The sequence below is a fragment of the Pelmatolapia mariae genome, linkage group LG7, assembly GCF_036321145.2.
Source record: "Pelmatolapia mariae isolate MD_Pm_ZW linkage group LG7, Pm_UMD_F_2, whole genome shotgun sequence".
Lineage (NCBI taxonomy): Eukaryota > Metazoa > Chordata > Actinopteri > Cichliformes > Cichlidae > Pelmatolapia > Pelmatolapia mariae.
This window is the reverse complement of record NC_086233.1, coordinates 50921610-50940794: the sequence shown is the minus strand read 5'-3', so window position 1 is coordinate 50940794 and position 19185 is coordinate 50921610. Positions and strand designations below refer to the sequence as shown.

The 19185-nt window shown below is 42.6% G+C and overlaps 1 protein-coding gene across 2 annotated transcripts in view; it reads right to left on the bottom strand.

Annotated features, from left to right (window-relative positions):
• Nucleotides 1–1166: 1166 nt before the first annotated feature.
• Nucleotides 1167–19185, bottom strand: part of LOC134631324 (rabphilin-3A-like) — a 36610-nt gene continuing 18591 nt past the window's right edge. The window contains exons 4-9 of one of the 2 annotated variants that reach the window (XR_010094387.1): nucleotides 17172–17433; nucleotides 15414–15583; nucleotides 14934–15048; nucleotides 14055–14254; nucleotides 12946–13193; nucleotides 1167–12165 (exon numbers count right to left, since the gene is read on the bottom strand). Coding sequence is in view for 1 of the 2 variants with exons in the window: in XM_063479545.1 (XP_063335615.1) it covers nucleotides 13089–13193; nucleotides 14055–14254; nucleotides 14934–15048; nucleotides 15414–15583; nucleotides 17172–17433 (852 nt within the window). In the remaining variant the exon portion in view is untranslated. Of the gene's footprint in view, nucleotides 13194–14054; nucleotides 14255–14933; nucleotides 15049–15413; nucleotides 15584–17171; nucleotides 17434–19185 lie in introns of both variants that reach the window. The other variant, XM_063479545.1, reaches the window with a different exon arrangement.

The window sequence follows — 19185 nt, the reverse complement described above, 5'->3', positions numbered from 1 at the left end:
ACATTTCCTTTATATTTCGGTTCGAAAAAACAGATGAACAGTATCTGAAAGTCATGTCCTTAAAAACAGAAGATTCAGTAAAGACCTGACACAGGATTCAATTGATCTATCTACACTTTGCTGATTATTTTAGAAATAGTCTCATTGTAAGGCTGGCTGACAAGAAGGCATTCTTAAGGAAGGGAAATAGAGAGAAAAGGCAATGAAAATTTAAATACAAAAACATAAAAACAAGCTTGAGGTTTTTCGTGCAAATGGTCAATAATATATACAGCAGGAGGTCAGGAGAGAGGTACAGCAGTGAGTGTCTCCAGACATCTGTGAAACACAATGGAGGCTGTGTCATGGTTTGGGTCTGCATTTCATCCAAAAGTGTTGTGATATTATTTGGAAAGTATCTAATTGACAACATAACAATGATTCCAAGCACACTACCAGTGCAGTAAAAGCATACCTGGATAGAAAAATGCACAGTTGAGCACTCTTAGTCATGGATTGGCCTCCCCTGAGCCCAGACCTCAACATTATTGAGCATTAAAGTAGCAGTGTGGGATCATCTTGACAGAGAATGGAATGCAGGCAGCCAACATCGAAAGAAGAGCTTTGAATGTCCTTCAAGAAGCCTGGAGAACTATTCCTGAAGACCAAATATTGACTTCCAAGCTTATTAGAATTGTACTAACTCAGTTTTTACCTTTATGCTGTATTTCCATGTACTATGTAATATGGTTCCACCCATTTCCCAGTTTCTGAACTAAATATAAAGAAATTATGGGTGGATCAAGACTTTTGCGCAACACTTGTATTTTCAACAAATTAAATGCTGTATAAAATAATGATGCAAAAAATAAAGTTCCAGAGCTCTTTTTGAAGTTATTACTCAATTTTGTAACAAATTTCAAGTATTCCATTTCACTTTAAGACAAATAGGTGAACGAGTTCATGCAGCTCTGTAGGACTCGTCCTCTGTGAACCATGAATATCTATTTAAGTCAATCAATCTATTTAAGAGTTGCTGAGATTTCACTCTGCACTAAAGGGGTTCCATTCTGAACTCAAAAGTTGTTGCAGGTTAAGTGATCAGCTACAGCAGCATCTCAACTCCTGGAAGTACCTTGTAAAATGAAAGGCAATAAAGAAGGCCAATGAATCTCTGGACACAGGTGTAGTAAAAATGATTCTTTAATATGGAACAAAATCAGAGCTCAGCTCCAAGGCTCCATCCACCCAACACACTTTATAACACTGATGGGTGGAGGAGAACGAGAAAATCAACCAGTAAGATCACAGTCCGCTCGGCCAAAAAACAGGAGAGGCTAAAAAAACATGGAACGCAAAACCAAAGTGCTACTGGGCTTGACCTTGAGACGCCCTGGCTTCCTTCCCTCCTGACCCAGGATGTGACCACGTGCACACGCCTTTCTGCTGCCTCCCAGGGCTCTCCCACCTTCTCCTCTACTCCACCCTCAGGAGGTCAGAGGCTCCTCACAAACACAGACGACCCATTGACCTCTAAAAACTGGGTGAGGTCAGCGTGGAGGTGGATTAGAAGGAGCAAAGGGGCGTGTGAAGGTCGTTTACGCTGAGTGTGCTGCAAGCTGTGGGTGTGTAGTTCTCAGAGGGACATGAAGCAAGGCGTCTTGGTTATTATCATGGCTTGCCGTGGAAACGTCTGTGGTTCAGTCCTCCTGCTGTTTTACTCCGAGTATATGTGGAATCTAATCAGCTTGAAATTGTTGTTCACTACAGATTCAGATGGAATGTTTTGAAGTTTCTGAGAAAATGAGACGAGGGCAGGAGAGAGAGGACGTCTGCGGAGGCCGCCCAGTAAGAACCCATTACTATACTAACACAGGGACATCAACAGAAGTACTACACAGATATGTACAGAGCAACCAAGCAACACATTGGAATACTGAGTAATAAATCTGGTGTGGGAAAGGGGAGGTAATAATAGGTCCACTACGAATGCACATATCCCACTACTTTTTCGTGCAGTTGGTCCAATCTTTAAGGCTATTCTCCTGCTCTTGCTACAAACGGGCAGCAGTGAAGCCACCAAAACATAGATTTAAGTCTGTGCTTGACTTTGAATATGGCTGCTTTGTGATTCTGCATGCTGAGCTGACAGCTACCCATCTCCTCACACTTTGCATCAGGAGGGTAAAGAAAAAGAAGTATGATGGGGGTAAGAGATTTGGGGTGAGTTATAAGCATGCCCTCTTTTTTGTGCTAAATCATTCTCTGGTCCACAGAGCTCTGTAGAAAAACAAGGTGTTCTTCAGAAATGTGGAGGGTGATGAATGAGAGATGCTAATGGTCAAAAGATCACAGATAGATCGGGAAGCATGGATTACTGTGAAATTAGACTCCGGTGGTGTGCACATTACCAGCTGAATGGGAGCGCAAATGAACAATTGAGCAGCGAGAATGGAAATCTATACTTGGCGGAGGACTGAAACGAAGCGCGGTGGAAAAAAAACAACAAGAGTGGACATGAGGAGGAGACACACATTGGTGGAGGGGGTGAGGGTGGAAGAGACGGGGCAGCTGCCAGCTTCAGAAAACACAGTCATCCTGCACCTTAATGCACACTGCATCACATGACAAACTACATCAGAGAGAGGAGGGAGGAGGGAGGCACTGCACAGAGAGCACTAGCACTACCATGGACGGACACACACCTAACATACACGCACACACATACACACTACTGCACAGGGTCCCAGTCTGCGTTCCACCGCACTCTCCTGGCTGCCAGAACCTCGCTGTGTCTTTGTCAAGAAAAGAAATGAAACAACAAAATAACCGATTAACAAACAAACGGAAAGAAGAACACACACTTTGGATCCGACTGGCTAGAATAAAAAAATAAACCAGAAACGAAACTTAGAATATAAAAAGAGCCAGTGGCACTGGGTTTTACAGAAAGCATTTTTCTCAATAACTGGCTTTTGAACAGCTCTACGCTTTTTCTTTTAGTCTACCAAGTATATACTATTAACCTTACCAGGCAGCTAAAATCTATACAGTACTGTCATTTTTCATATATTTATAGATATTTATACACTTTACAAAGTTGGCAAAAATACATAAATAAATACATTAAATTAGATTGTACACATCACAACTGTGTGTTTTAAGTTAGAGCACTCTTTGTTGAAGAGTTGGGCCACGGCGAGTCGAGAAAAGGAGGTGAAGAAACAGGAGTGTTACCCTCGACATCCCTCAACGCAAAGAAGTCACCATCACACTTTGTCAGTAACATTTCGGAGTATGGCATTAGATCGGTTAAGTGTATTGCTTATTACCTACCTGATTAAAAATGTCCACATTATGGCAGGAGTTAGAGGCTGCTCTAACTGCATCAAGTCTATTTACAACCAGCGAGGAAAGTAAGAGACGCGCGCTCTGACGGATCTGGGTTTAGGGGAATTTTATTTTTAGTGTGTCTGTGGACTTTCTGACCCTGTGGGACTCCCTCTACAGGATGGTGTTACAAATGAAGGCAAGACTGTATCCACTGTCCTTCCTGCAGAAGGCTGCTGGGAGTATCTGCTGTACCATATCATGTCTGTTGGCAGAGACGGTCCTAAAAGTAATGTGAAACTGATAAGCTCCATCTCAGCACTGTAGACAGGCCCAGCCAGATACATAAGGCAATGACATATGAAAAATAGGGAAGTGGGTGTACTGACACCTGCAGTGAAAATAACTGGACTACAGCCCTGTGCAGTTATTTATGTATTTATTTGATAAAGCAGTGGGCTGAATATGTCTGTCAAGAAGGGACAGGGCACATTTTGGACATTTGGAAAAAAGTCTGTCCTATTTTTTAAATTGTTTTTTTTAATGATTAAACATAATTATTGCCATATGGTAAACCTTTATAGCCTATAGAGCTTATTTCTTGTGCTAATCCTGGGCTTTTCTTCCTCAAGACTGTGAGTTCTTTAAAAAAAAAAAGAAAGAAAGAAAGAAAAGGAAAAGCACAAGATGGGCCTATAATGTGGCAAGTTCATGTCAGTCACTTGTGCTTAACCATGAGTCTAACCCCCGAATAAGAGGCTGACTCACAAGCATGAAAATTGTCTTTACGGGGTCAGATGGATGGTTTATGTCCTTCTACTAGGAATACACTCTGTCCTCATACATGCCCATCCCCATGCATGGCCTCCAACAGAGAAAATAATGACTGCAAATTCAATGAAGAAGGCATCATCGGTGTCAGTACAGGGCCAATCCTGCCTAACACAATGGCATTACAGTAAATCCCCAAGCCTGTGAGCAGACAGGGTGAGATGCGATGCCAAGCAAACCAGGACAGAGTGGCTCCACGGGGAGGCGTGCAGCTCGCTTGAAAAGCAGGGCGCTGCTGGTTTTGGTGTTTGCAACACAAACGCAACAAAGCTTTATGGCATGAGAAACACAGGCTACGATTAGCGCCACATATCGCACAATTTCCTGGAGGTGTGGGGGAGGGTAAAGGGTATGTGGCAGTGTTGCTACGGCGGATCCGGGATGTGTTGGGTATCACTCCTTCCCTTTGTTTCTCTTGCCCTGACCGCACGACACCTCCAACAAAAATACAGCAGACATCAAAAGCCCTTGTTCAAGAAGGGCAGGTATAATCAGCTTCAGTATCGTCAACATCACCACTGTTATTCATGAATATCGTTGTTTTCATCATCATTTCGAGTGACAAATGAAAACTCAGCGTACAACAAATGTTAATTTTTCACCAACAATATTTACATGAAGTTTTTCAAAAACAGAAAGCTTTTTCTTCTCACGGTTTCGGAAAGAAATAAACCCCAACACAAGAACACCAAGCACACACATACATACACACTGACCAACAGTCAAATGTGAACAGAAAGAAATAAAAGATATTATTACTCATTATTGTTTTTCATATCCATTTGTTACTATTCGAATAATGCTTACTTAAACCCTGATTGGGAGAAGTCACATTGGTTCTCACCAGATGCTTAAAACAATCGAAAGGGCGAGTTAGGGGAGGCGAGGTCTGTCTGTGCAGGGCGACGCACACAGAAAATGACTGGACAAATGACAAAGGTGACCCGGAGGGGTTCGGGGCTTACTCAGCTGTCAGAACATGAGTCAGAAAAATAAAACGTCAACTGCAGATCCCCTAGAATGAGATTATGACGACGACTGCCTGATTTTAATCCGTGCATACACATTTAAAGTCCTCTAAGACGTAAAATAACTGTACCCTTAATCTAATATCGTAAAAACTACTGCAAAGCAGGCACCTTTCCAATAGAGTGACTCACTGATGCTCATCTGAAGAAAGCCATATCCATCAAGGAAAACTGGTGCTTAAGAATAAGAAATGGTGCAGGAGAGTATGACAAGGACAAACAATATCATCAGGCTCAGAAGAATATCTTACTAATCCTTTGGCAAACAGATGTGACCCTTTCAGCCAATAAAGCTTTAAGTTATTTAGAAAGTAAACAGAGGAGGGAAGGCTGCTGGTGACAATGATAAATTTGGGGATGCACAACCAAGAATAAACATCTCAAAGATAGGAGTTCAGGAATGACTCATATGCTTCACAACGCCAAGCTGATAACAGGACTCGTGACAGTGTTCTAGTTTCCGCATCAGCAAGTGCGAGAGGGTCCGAGAGAGTCATTAAATGGGGGACGTGAGGCTAAATGTGGCCGTCCACAGGCCTGCCAAAGTTTGTTGTGAGCGAATGGATGTGACTGAGCCGTTTAGCAACCTCTGGACCTGAATGAGTCTATGATTGGTACAAAAATGCTTTTGGTTGCTAAAGCTAACTTTCCCCTTTATAACTACTGCACTGGGGGTCTTTTTTAAAAACTCACCCATTTGGAGTTTATTAAGGCTTAAGATGATGGGCATGGCTATTGTGGTTAACAGGTGTCCCTGCAGCTGGGAGCTCATCTCAACTCTGCTAATTTGAGTCACTGAACTCCACCTCAGGAGCATTTCTGTGGAATTATCAGAGAAATAATATGGCTTGTTGTTCAAGGTGTTTCGGTTTCAGTTTTGGTCAGTGAGTGTATGCATCCTGCTAACCAGGCTTGATAGCCTTAGCTCAGATCTTTGCATTTCATGCTGTCTTCCACGTACGATCACTTCTGTCTACAAAAACCAACATGGCCCAAAATGCTAATGTTTCTGTAGCAAAATGTGGACTTCACAACAATTAGGTGAGGACACAGTAGATAGATATATAAAGTCTAGGATGGGCACAGGCACCAAACTAAAGGGGAACCACGAAGAGATGGAAACCAGTCATCCATGATGTCCTCAGCTGTTCATGTCTATGTTTGCGAGCGAGTATAATCCTGACTCTACAGCCAAATTTCAAATCTGCAGTAGTCAGCATTATGAGGATCCCTAATGAGGATCCCGGTCTGTTCTCTAAAACCTAAAAGATATGATGCAAAGTCTTGAGCCACCAGTCATTTCTTTATATTGTGTTCGAAAAATCTATCTAGAGATTCAATCTACTGAAACATGCAAACATACAGAAATATAGTATATAAGGCAAAAACAGGTATTACAGTTATGACCACCTTTATTCTTCAACACAGTCTGGACCCTACTAAGCAAGCTTTCCTATAATTTCTTTAAGTACTCTTCAGGAATAGTTCTCCAGGCTTCTTGAAGGTCATTCAAAGCTCTTCTTTGGATGTTGGCTGCCTTTTGTTTGAATCTCTGTCAAGACGATCCCACCCTGCTTCAAAAACGTTGAGCTCCATAACCAATAATGACCCATTGTGTGTTTTTGTATCCGGCTTTGCTATTATTGCATTGACAGTGTGTTTGGGATCATTGTCATGGTGAAAAACGAAGCCGTTGCCAATCAGATCTTTTCCAGATGGTGGATCAAAATCTTATGGTATTTTTCTGCGTTCATGATACCATCAGTATTGAAAAGATCCCCAACACCACTGGCTGGAATGCAGCCCCAAACCGTGACAGAGCCTCCACTGTGTTTTACAGAATATTTGTAGAGACTCACTCCTGTACCTCTCTCCTGACCACTTCTGATGATAACCTTTCAAATTTGAATTCAGCAATCCATAAGACCTGTTGCCACTGATTTTCAGTCCAGTTCTTTTGTTATTTGTCATTCTTCAGCCGTTTTTTCAGTTTTCCTTCCTTCAGATTGGTTTCCTCGTCAGACTATTTCTGATGAGGCTTCAGTGAGCAGTAGATGGAGATACAGATCCTGCTGCAGATAGTTTTTTAGCCCTGCCACTTCTTCTTGTGGCACCTTGACACTTTGTAAGAACACACAGCACACCATTCTGAGATACTAAGTTTATGTCTTATAGCTCTTTGGGAATCACCTTGTTGATACAAGAATGCTATTTTATTCCTGTCAAACTGTGTCCTCTTTCCCACTTTTAAATTCAACTAAAGAAATTGTAAATTGATGTGTTTTTGCAAGTAACAAACTGCCTAAAGATGCAATTAAAAATTGATTCTTTGCTAAGTTGTCTGTGTAGACACAACACTGATTCATCCTTTGAGTTAGGTGCCTTGTTATGTTTGAATGACTCATAGGTCAGTGATGAGTGAATTAACAAATAAACAAACAAAAAAAACATTCCTTTCAAAAGGGTTACAAACTGGACTGAAAATGGTTGAAAATGTAGTCAATGTCAAGAGAAAATCATAGTAAGACCTTCAGAAAGCCGGGAGAACTATTACTCAAGACCACTTTACGAAAACCTGCAAGCCGACAGTAAGCAAAATATAAAGAAATGAGGGGCGGCTCAAGATTTTTCCCGTGTACTCTACCTTGACAATAAAGGCTGGCATCAGCATGCTAGCATAATGATGTGATACAGGCATGGCAAAATTTTAATTTACTGCTTACTCTTAAGTGAGCCACTGAATATCTGTTAAATGGGAGTTTAGTAATGAGTAATGAGCAGTTTAGTTATCATGCCAGAATTTACCAATTAATATTAAATAAGCTTAATCACAGCTAGTGTTCGGTTTTGTAGGTATTCGGGCATAAACCAAAGCACTAAAAAGGTTTTGACTGAATCATAATACCAGAGGAAAAAGAGAAGAACCTAAAAAGGTTCCAGTTCATCCTGAGGGCAACATGAACGTCTGCACAAAAATCCAAGAACGTCCTTCCGACAGTTAACGAGACTTTAACTAAAACGGAGAGAAAGAAAAACATCAGAGGGAAAGAAAAATTTACAAACTACAAAAATCACCTCGAAGAGCCTTTATTCTCTGGGAAACTTGGAGTCAGTGATGGTTGTGTCAGTCATCTTGAATTGAAGCTTTGTAATCAAACACTAATTATCTACACCTGCACCTACCCGCCAGCTCCGCCAGGGAATGAAGAGATGATGAAAGACGGAGCCGGGCCTGAACACAAGGAGAGCGAGAACAGAGAGAGAAGTTGGTCCAAAAAAAAAGAAAGAAAAGAATCTCGACTGGGAGCATCTGCACCGCTGCCATGCTGCATTCATGAGCTTAGGATTGTTGAAGGTCATTGCCGACGGTGCTGGTGCCAACAAAAGGCAATAAGTTTAGAGATGTGAGACAGGTGGCAATATAATAAAACTAGGATTTGGAAATTGCTTTCTCCTTTATACTGTTTGGCTCTGAGCGCAGCATCCATTTTAATAGTGCTGCTGTTTGACTGCTGGCAAAGACAACATAATATTCAGGACTCCTGGTTATTTTAATGGAGTGAGCAACTTCCCGGATAGTTGGGATACTGCTGTGCACACCCAATATTACAGTCACACCTGGATTTTGTTTTCCTTGTCACATGTAGAAGTAATGGTTAACTTTATGGACTTTTTTTTTCTGACTACCAGCATATGTACTCTGTTTTAACCGAAACAAATGAAGATAACTGATGTCTAATTCTTTGCATATTTAACATTTGCAAGTATCAAGCTCTTGGTTTAAACAGAATGCTCTGCTTGGGAGCTGAGACCCTCTTCAGCAGCTAAACAAATACGCTTAACGGTGTTTTATCAGCTCGGTACGTTGTGACTTGTTCCAACTTTATGAGAATGGCTTGTAAACATGATTTTGAACTGATGACAGGCTCTTGAAGCTGTTTTTAATGTTTTTCCTCTTACTAACTTAAAACCTCACTCAAATTAACTCACTGTGAGACATAACACATTGTGAGTTTCTCATTTGGGAATTGCTTTAAAAAACAAGTATAACTGTTTATGCATAACTCATCTAACACATCAAAATGAAAGATTTTGTACCGAAACATTTCTTTCTTTTAACAGCTTTGCGATATGATGAAAGCTCACTTTGTTACCACTTAAAAGCAAAAGCAGAGATTTAAATGGGGAAAATTGTTGTTTTGCGGTTCTTTTAATTTTCGCTGATGTACCAGTGTGGTCTGTGGGAGTACAAACAAACGAGAAAGTAAAGCTAAAATGATTAAACTGCATGTTGAGCTTTTCACGTCTCCGGTTAGCTCGCTAACATGTGCTCAAAGAAAGTATTAAAGTGTCTCTGGCTAATTATCTGCTGGCCCACCAATTGAGGAAAAGAGAAAATGTCACACGCTGAATTTCCATGTAAGAAATAATCTGTATTCAAAAGCTGTAAGTTTTAAAAGCTTGACCCTGTATCCTTTCAGCTTCCAGTCCTACCTGTCAGGATCAGAGGCATTACACGGTGCCTCATGTTTCTATAAATAAAGCCGTATCCCCAAGTTTACAGGGTCACTGATGACTAAGCTTTGTAAGCCCCTGTAGCATAGCAATTTATCACTTTTCGAGCAACGAGGAATCTTGGCAAAAGGAAATAGCAGAGGTACTGTGTTGACTCATCGCCTGCACGTGTGGTTTTTACAGCTTTAGCAGCGATCACCCACTGATTTCCATTTTTTCGCCGACAAGCTCTATCCCTGTCCATCACAAACATGGTAACTAATGAGAGTCTGCCACGTTTTCTTTTATTCTTAGCAAGTGATACCTCTGCAAATCGTGAGTCCCCCAGGTCCAAGGAGGCAGATATTTCTCCTTTTTGACCACCTAATGGGAGTGTAATGTGCTGTGACACTGCAGGCAGTGGCTGTCAAAACAGTGGGCCCTGTTCCACGGCTGGCCAATTGTTCTGAAGGTTGCTGGACTGGATCAGTGCATCGCGGCAGCCAGGCTCACACAAACCACACTACCCAGAACACACTGAGCACACCGTGCGCTGCCCAAGACCAGCTTAGAGAGCTACTGGACAAGGAGTAACGCACGCTTACACAACTGCAAATTCATACTGTCTGTCAAGTGTTAAACTGGTTGGCATAACTGAAAATAAACACCGAAATGCAAGATAGTGTCAAATTGTTGCATGATGCGAGGAAATAAAATCCACTGCAGGGCCCACAGCTTTTTTGATGAGGCCGAGTTAGTTCAAAACTACTCACGCTGCATTACGAAAATGGTTCCGTTTCGGCGAAGAAACAAACTGATTATATTTACTTGCTAAGTCTGTTTAACTTGCGAGTTTCCTGAAATGAGGATTTTCATTTAGAAAATTAAGCCGCTGGAAGAAAAGAAAGGAACAGGTGACATGATTCGCTTGTCAAGACTTCATGAATGCAAAAAAAACCCACACAGGCAGGCTGTAGTAGAGAGCACACTAAGAAAGCAGATTTCTTTTTAAGTAGCTCTTAATAGTTGACAGCTTTTCCAGTTGCTGCTGCTTTATGACAGTTTTATTTACGTTCCAGAAATATCGAGCTGTGTTGAATGTGCCGGGCAAAGAGGGCAACGGTACACTCAATGGTACTCTCTAGCACTCAGTGAAGAGATAATGTCTAATCTGCTTCTACGGTATCTCGCGGTGGCAGATCAGGCCATTGTCTAATATCACACCTATTGTCTGCGATACACGCTTGCTCATTTTTCCTTTGAAGTGCAACAAAAACCCAAAGAATGTTTTATTGTTTTATTATTTTTCTTCCAGCATGAAAACTGGAAAAATGCACATCGAAATTACTGTTTTAGATGCCTAACAATTGTTCAGCATTTTGAGGCGAGGAATACAGGACAGACTGTTGGTTAGAGCTCTGATCACGCTCTTGTTGTTGATCGACGCTTTGTGAAATAGCACTGCTGTGCTGGCCGGCCTCCACGTGACAAGAAGACAAGCCTGATATCTCCATCCCGGCCTGACATTTCAGACACCACCAGTCTGCCACCAGGAGTGTGGTAGCTGACACACACACACACACACACACACACACACGCACGTGTGCATGCACGTACATCGAGAAAAAAGAATAAAAAGAGGAGGATGAGAGCCCTGCATCCTCTATGACCTACATCTCCAAGCCCTGAAATCACAGAGAAGACGTCACCTCTCCCCAACTTCTGCTCGCCCTTTCAGACACTCCTCCCTTAATTTTTCACCATCACTATAATCATCGTCATCATTATTATTGTTATTACATTTCCAAAAAGTGCAGATAGAACTTCCCCGTGCCCTCGTTCAGAAGGCAGGGCAGTAGAAGATGGGGAAACAATGGCAGTAAGAAGAGCAAGAAGAGCGCAACATGAGAAAGAGAAAAGAGAAGATTTCTACAGAACGGCTCCTGTGAAAACAAACGCACACCAACAGGCACACATCACCGCAGCACAGCGCACAGTCAAAACGGACGGAGATCGTCCCCCCCGTCAGCGCAAAACATGAGCACGGGGCAGCACAAAGAATTCATAGCATCATTAAACAGACGGAAGTGTGCACACGCAAACCCACGTGCACGTGCGTAAACTGCACCAACGTGGCCTCTTGCCTCTGCTCTCATCTTAACGTTGGAAGAAGATTTTAAACTCGTTTCCTCAGTTGGTGATGCTGTGAAAAATGACATCATAGTATCTTGAGGGGGAGGAAGGATCTGTTTGCTTGTTTGTTTTTTCATCTTCTTTTTTCTCTCTCTCCGTGTCGGGGCTTTTTTGTCCGGAAAAAATCAGGAGCGCTCCGTTTCACAAGTTCATCGTGTCCCTGCTTTCCCAGCTTCGGAAAGTTCAGTTTATTTTTTAAATTTTTAATCTCTATTTTTGTCGGAGCTACAGCACAGCACCCACAGCACACAGACGACGAGGAGGAAGAGGGGGAGGGACGTCCAGAAAGGGGGAGTGGGGGAGGAATTCGCTAATATTGTGCCAGAGGAAGAGAAATTGGGAACAATAAAGGGGGAAAAGAAGAGAGAAAAAAGGGACATAGGGAAGAAAAAAGAGGAGAGAAGAGACAGCGGTATCAACAATTCCATCTTGAGCTCAGCTGGTTTCATTACACACCATATATTGATTGCTTTCAACAACTTCAGCTGAACATTAAACCACTTTTGAGTAAAAAGGAGGAAGGACTGAAAAGGAGGGGGAATATAGTACTCTTGAGACAGATGACAAGGACGAGGCGGCAAATGAAGAGACGGAAGAGATGGGAAACAGCAGGCGACCTATGAGTAATATACTGTATACTAGTCGTGTGTATAGGGGAGTTCTGCCAATCTATACACCTAATATATTCATATGTATATGTACATACAGTACATACTGTATAGTATTGTATACCTGGAATATTCATACAACAGGATTATATGAGATTAGATCATTACTGACGATTCTCTGTGATCCCACGGGACTGGCACCTTGTATGGGTCAGGGGCTGCAGTGCAGTTCAAAACTAAGGGATCGGCAAAGGAATTGATTATCAGACCTCCACAGGCAAAGTGCATAAGGACGGACAGACGGACATACAGACAGTCAGAAACAGGGGAACCATTGGCAAAGGGGTGAGACACGGAAACTGAGATGGGGCTGTATGAGAGGAGGGAACACAAGAGACGGGTCGGGGAGAAAAAATTTGAGATCCTTGAAAGAAAAGAGAAAAGGACTTTAAAGGTTTAAGAGAGCAGATGGCTAATTGTACCCGTGTTTCGCAGCCTGGCAGCAAGTCAGTCTTGTGCATAAGGACAGGAGTGGGAGGAGGGGAGAGATAGAGAGGAGAGAGAGAGAAGGAGGAGGGAGGGATAGGAGACAGGAAGGGGCCATGAAGGAAGCTGGGTAGTGCGATCAGGCCTTGAGAGCGTGCCACTGGGCGACATTAGTGCGCGGCCGAGCGAGCATGTCTTTCCAGTGCTTCACTTCCGCTGGTCCACTCTTCCACGATAGGTAGATCTGAGAGAGGGGAAGAAAAGAGGCAGAGGCTTGATGAGGGAATAAATCTTAATGGCTTTTTGTCATTCTCACATGCATTTTGGGTTCAAGTTTCTCACGGCTTCACTCGGTCATGACAGCACCTTTACAAAGAGAGCCGTTCTGTGCAGGCAACATCTGACATGCACCACATGCGAGGAGAGCCTGGAAAGCTGCAATGAGTTGGAAACTAATGAAATGAAGAAAGAACAGTGTCTCAGCTTTCACACAGGCTGCATAACTGATGAAGGTAAAATGCATTTTGCTGTTGCCTAAATTAGCAAATTTTCCTTTTTTTGCCTGGAACCTGTTACTTTCTCAGCTCCGCTATGAAATTAGTCTGGCACATAAATCCACATCAAAATGGCACGTAGTTTTCAGTCTGTGTGCTAAACTAAGCTAAACCATCTGGTGGCTATATTTTCAAAGGACAGACATGAGAGTGGTAACAGTCTTCTCATCTGTTTACCCAGAGAGTGAATTATTACCTAAAAAGCCCAGCTCTTCCGTTAAGAGGAAAACGGCCAGCAGGGTGACACGATCCTCACCAGATAATCAAAGTCTGAAGCTCATTATGCTCCTGGATGATTTCTCCTTATTGATTGTTTTGCTCGCTGCTGGTGAATAATGTATGAGTGTATAATTCATTAATTAATTATTGTATTATCTTCCTTGGTGTGCTCTCTGTCATTGCCGTGGTCACAGGGTAAACTGCAATGACAAGCTGACCTACCTCGGTAGCGACTGCTTGTTCCCTGAAAGTACTTTTAATCAGTTGCAGTTTCAGACTTTGTAACAAGGAGGCTTGCACGCCCTGAACAGACGGCACCTGTGAAACCTTACCTTGCCAATAACATCGTTGCGGCTGAGTCTGTCCTTATCCATGACGGTGATGATGATGGTAGTCTCCCTCAGCACATGGGCGGGCACGTCAAAGGGGAAGGACTCATTGAAGATGGGGTTGAGACAGCGCTTCATCACCACCGTCTTCTTCTTCTCCACACGCTTGTCCTTGTGCATCAGCCACACCTTCACATAGGGATCTGCAGCGTGGAAGCAGAGTGCGGTGGTTTACATGAGCGAGACGATGAAGATGCACATGGATGGTGATTTTTTTTTCTTATTCTTTTTTTTTTAGGGTCAGGTTTGCAATTACCCTCCTAATTGTTAAAAGTCAGAAAAGGCAGCAGGGAAGCAGATACCTCGTTTGAGCTCAAGGTCAACTTATCCCCTGAGCGAGGAAACATACAAATGAGGAAGTATTTATGGAAATAGGGCCTGGGATCTGTACTACTAGTTCTGGAGCATTGTGAGATTCTGTCGTACCACCAGCCACCAGTCCTACTACTGCGGGAAGCTGTAATTGTACAAGAAATATGCCACAGAGAGCATTTCACAGCGAGACAGGACGCTTTAAAAACTAGCAGCAACCAGACTGAGCTGACACAGATTTGGCTAGGAGGTTGAAGATCCTCATAGATATACTGAAAGAGAGGACAGGAAAGAGGGAGGTCAACGGAGAGACGCTTGAAGTAATGTCACCTTGCTGCTGAAGCTATCGACGGTGGCCAGCAACCGTCCTGTTAGCAGACGAGTCAGTGAGTGTTTGAACACAGAGACAGCCTTGTGTGAAGCACAGAGCTTCCAAAGTCAGGAAGGACTTCCAGCTGCTGAGAAATGCTTAGAGAAAGAGAGCCTAAACAAACAAAGGGGAGTGTATACCTGAGGTGCCCCCGATATCCATGGCTTTGAGATTGCGTGCTTTGATGATGTTCACAGTGATGGTGTTGGCGGTGGGATTATAGCAGAGAGACACCAGCAGGTCTCCTCGTCTCCCCTGAGGAACACACACACACACACACACACACACACACACACACACACACACACACACGCAAACAAACACAGCGGAGTATGAATCACCCAGCCTAATATCAGATTTCATCAGGGAATATCAAACTCCAGGCTACTCACTAGCTTGTTGTGTAATCTTATATCACTGCCCTTTCTGCTCTAACCTCCTTGTGCCAAACAGACCATCCAGCACCCAGGCAGGCATGGGCGAGCACGTTGCTCACCCCCCAAAAATAAAAATATGTCAATCCAGCTCACATGCTGAAAACTGTCAACAAATTTGTCACACGTGTTTTAATAGAACCGCACGTCGCGGCTCGACCCCGCGGTCACCCCTCCCCTTCTTACACTGCCATCACTGCAGGGCTTCAGCTCCTTCCAGAAGGTCTTTAACTGGCCCAGTTCCACCTTATTAAGGGGGACTGACACCTCTCCAATGGGGTCATTCCTGCTGAAACGGTCATAGTCCAACACCTGAAGGTAGAGAGTGCGCTCTCTCACCTTCTCATAAGGGAAGCCTAAAACAGAGACAGAAACAGAAAACACTGAAGGGTGAGGGCTAAACCACAGAGAGGGAAGAAGGCCAGGGTAATCTGCAGCAGTGCAAAGAGGGATGGTTTTGGCTGAGAAGTAATATTAGGCTCCAGTAAAAAAACAAAAACAGCCAACTCATTCATTTTTCCAAGAGCACAGGCCATTGTTCTGATTTTGGAAAAGGTTCTGAACATTATTTTTGGCTGTTTTACCATTTCACAAGCAATTCAAATCATACAGGAATGAGACACTTCACTGCCATCTGCGCGACTGCTACGAAACCTCTGCAGTGTTCAAGAGCATTCGTTATTATTCGAATCAGAATGATTTCCGCAGTTTCTTAAGCTGGAGCTTTTATCAATGCAAAAAATGTTGTTGCAGTTTCACACGTTATGTGTTTTCACACATCTCCCACAATGCTCTTTTTGTGTTGAGAGACAGCTCTTTGTCACAGCTCGGTAATCGCACTGCACAATCTGAATCCTTTGCCGTGACTATTTAAAAAAGACACATATTCTTGAAGCAATAGTTTTACATTTTAAAATTGAGCTTTTGAATTTATCTCTTCGTGCCTGTTTTCGTTCTTTATGCAAAGCGAAGCAGCTCCTGGCTGCGTAAGTATTAAGTGGTCTCAATCTTCTAGCATTATTCTCAGCAAGAAAGCAAATGACCAAATCTCCCTAAATGTTCAGTTATTGATTTAAATTGGTTTACAGCTATCCAAAGCCCTGATTATAGAATTCATCCCCCTCAAATGTCATGGTCCCAGGTTGTTGTGATGTTTTTGAGCATTGGTTTGTTGCACTGATTAGGTTTAATTTCTGTTTGGATTTTATCTTTTCCTCCCAGAGTTTATAGCAACCTCAATGTTTCGCCGTCTTGCCTTGCAAATCTTTCTATGTTTTAGTGCCTTTGTCCCCCTTTTTCCTTCTCATTTAGCTTTTTGCATCTTTTGAATATTTCCTGTTTTAATTTGAAAGCTAGTTATACTTTACCATCTTTTCCAGCTGTGGTCAGTCCCCAGTCGTGTCCTATTGAGGAGTCACTCCCTAGTGTGTATACAGACTTGTACTTCATGTTCCAACTTGTTTGCTCTGGTTTTCTGCTTTGTTTTATCCATTTTTTGAGGGTGTTATTCTCAAGGGGACAGATTAAATGAACAAGAACCTAAGAACTAGAAATATAAATGACTAGACTAGGAAGAGCAATGAAAACTGAACCATAAATAAAACTAAATCAAAGAATATTAATTAAACCAAAAACACATAAACACTGGGTCACAGAGCCAGGACCATGACGGTTATATTTGATTAGCTTTTGTTTGTTATCGACTCAGCTTCTTACAAATGAGCAACATGATTTTACATAAACACGCAATTAAAAGTGTTAATACTTTTGGTTATTTTACATGACAGATTTACAGTTTTTTCTGTTCTTTCAGGCTATCAAACTGAAAGCAATGATGTCCCAATCAAACCACAGATGGCAGCATATTTGGAAAAAAGTTTGGATAACACGAGAAAACGTGATGGAAAATATTTAGTGAGAACAATCCAGTATGTAAACACAGACCCTCAAACAGGAAGGTTTCGTTCCAGTGGGGGTTGAGGTTCTTCCTCTTGACCTTGGTCTCCAGCTTGTGCTTTTTGTCAGGCAGTAGGTAGATTTTAACAAAGGGGTCGGAGGTGCCAGAGAAGTCCTTGGCCGGGAGGTCCTGGCCCCTGAGAACTTTGACAGTGAGGGTCGTGTTCTGGAAACTGTAGCCTATGCTGAACTGGATCCGACCCAGCTTTTCACTGATGGGCCCTTCATCATCCTCCGAACCTGGGGACAGCTGCAGAGCAACAAAAGCAGACAAATAATTATAATGCTCAGATATTCAGCAGCAGCAGCAGCAGCCACTCACATGAAACTCTCAATCCAAGGGCACAGATCTGGTGTCACACACACACAGACCTTGACAGAGAGAAGCTGTGAGGGGAGGAGATTTTAGGGCTGCGTTTCTATCACGGTGTGCTAAAGCAGCTGCTCAAAGGCAGGGATTGTTCTGACATTAAGAAGACTGAGAGAGCTTAATTTCCTTACTAATGTTCTTAAGAGGCAGGAGGTGCTCAGATTGGAGATAGGGGAGCTTTAGACCACCCATTCTCTCTCACAGCCACTCTGACTGCTTTATCATTGCTGTGCACTAAAAGGCCACTATCTGATGGAAGCAACGGCTGGAGAGAGGGGAGCAGAGAGCGGGAGACAAACAGAAAGAGGAGGAGAGAGGGAGCATTGTGTGAGAGGCTTGGAGAGAACAGGCAGGAAAGCAAAGCTCAAGGTTGGCATTCTGCACTTGCAGCTGTCTTTACGATCATTTCTTTTCTCCCTGCAGCTCCACCTTCTGCCTCTGTCCTTTATTTTTTCCTCTCCCGTTCCCACTCGCTTTCTAACAATAACATAAATTGGAACAAAGAATTCTGAGAACTTTGAGTAGCGATAAACAACCACCAGTTTATTAAAACCACTATGTGCAGCCGTCACCTCTAACAAAAAGAAAAGCTGTGTTATGCAGGCAAAGTCTCACTGAGCATTATTTGAAGCTGTTGATTTTGCTCCTCGAGGCCAGGGCTACAATTTCAAAGTGACAAAGACTCGCTCAGCAATATGTCAATATGGCATTATGGACTATCAAGCAGAGAAAGTGTGAAATACTCCAAGTCTAATTTATCAAACAGCGTGAGTCACCTTGCATGCCTGTTTCGTTTGATTGTCACTGTAGGAACTGCCTGTATGTTGTTCTATTACAGCTCCCTTACTACCATGTCCAGCTTTAGATTAATCTGTGTATGTATTTACCATAGCACTGCAACACGTGCCCTACCTGGTGACTGAGAATTACCTTGTGGGTATGCGGCCAAAAGTACTTGGACACCCTAATATTAAAGAATTTTGATTTTTCATTTCAAAACAACAGACACCAGGAAGACTCCTTTAATGTTCAAGGACATCTTTATTAACGATGTCAGACACTCACTTGGACCGATAAGGTAGAACTCATATCAGCTTTCTGATTCATCATCAAAACTCTTGCAGGTGACAGCTCTAATGAGGCTCTTCAATACAAAACAAGAATTGGCATGCCAAGATCAGGTTGCTCATAATGTGGCTGAACCAAACTTGTAACATAACTGCTCTCTTTACTTTGGATAAGTGGATGAAGATGGATGGATTTGGTTTCAGAGCATGTTTTTACTCCTTACGTTGCATAATATCAGTAAGAATATAATATAACCATCTCAGCAACACAATTCTGACTGCGAGCGCAGCAGCCTCATCCATATGCTGTTCATATCTTCGGTTTGCATCAGACAGCCAATCAGAAAAAGCTTAAAGGGAGGTTGGCCTTAAAGGGGGATGAGCTGAAACCGCTTCTTTTAGGCATTAGATGATATGAGGATCTGTGCTAAGTCTAATATAAGATAAATATGGATTGAATGGATTGGACAGTGAACTGATCAAAGATATTTTACAGAATAAAATTCTGAAACTAGAACAGGGGATAATGCATCCCTTTCTCAAATGGTGCTTGCAGATTACGACT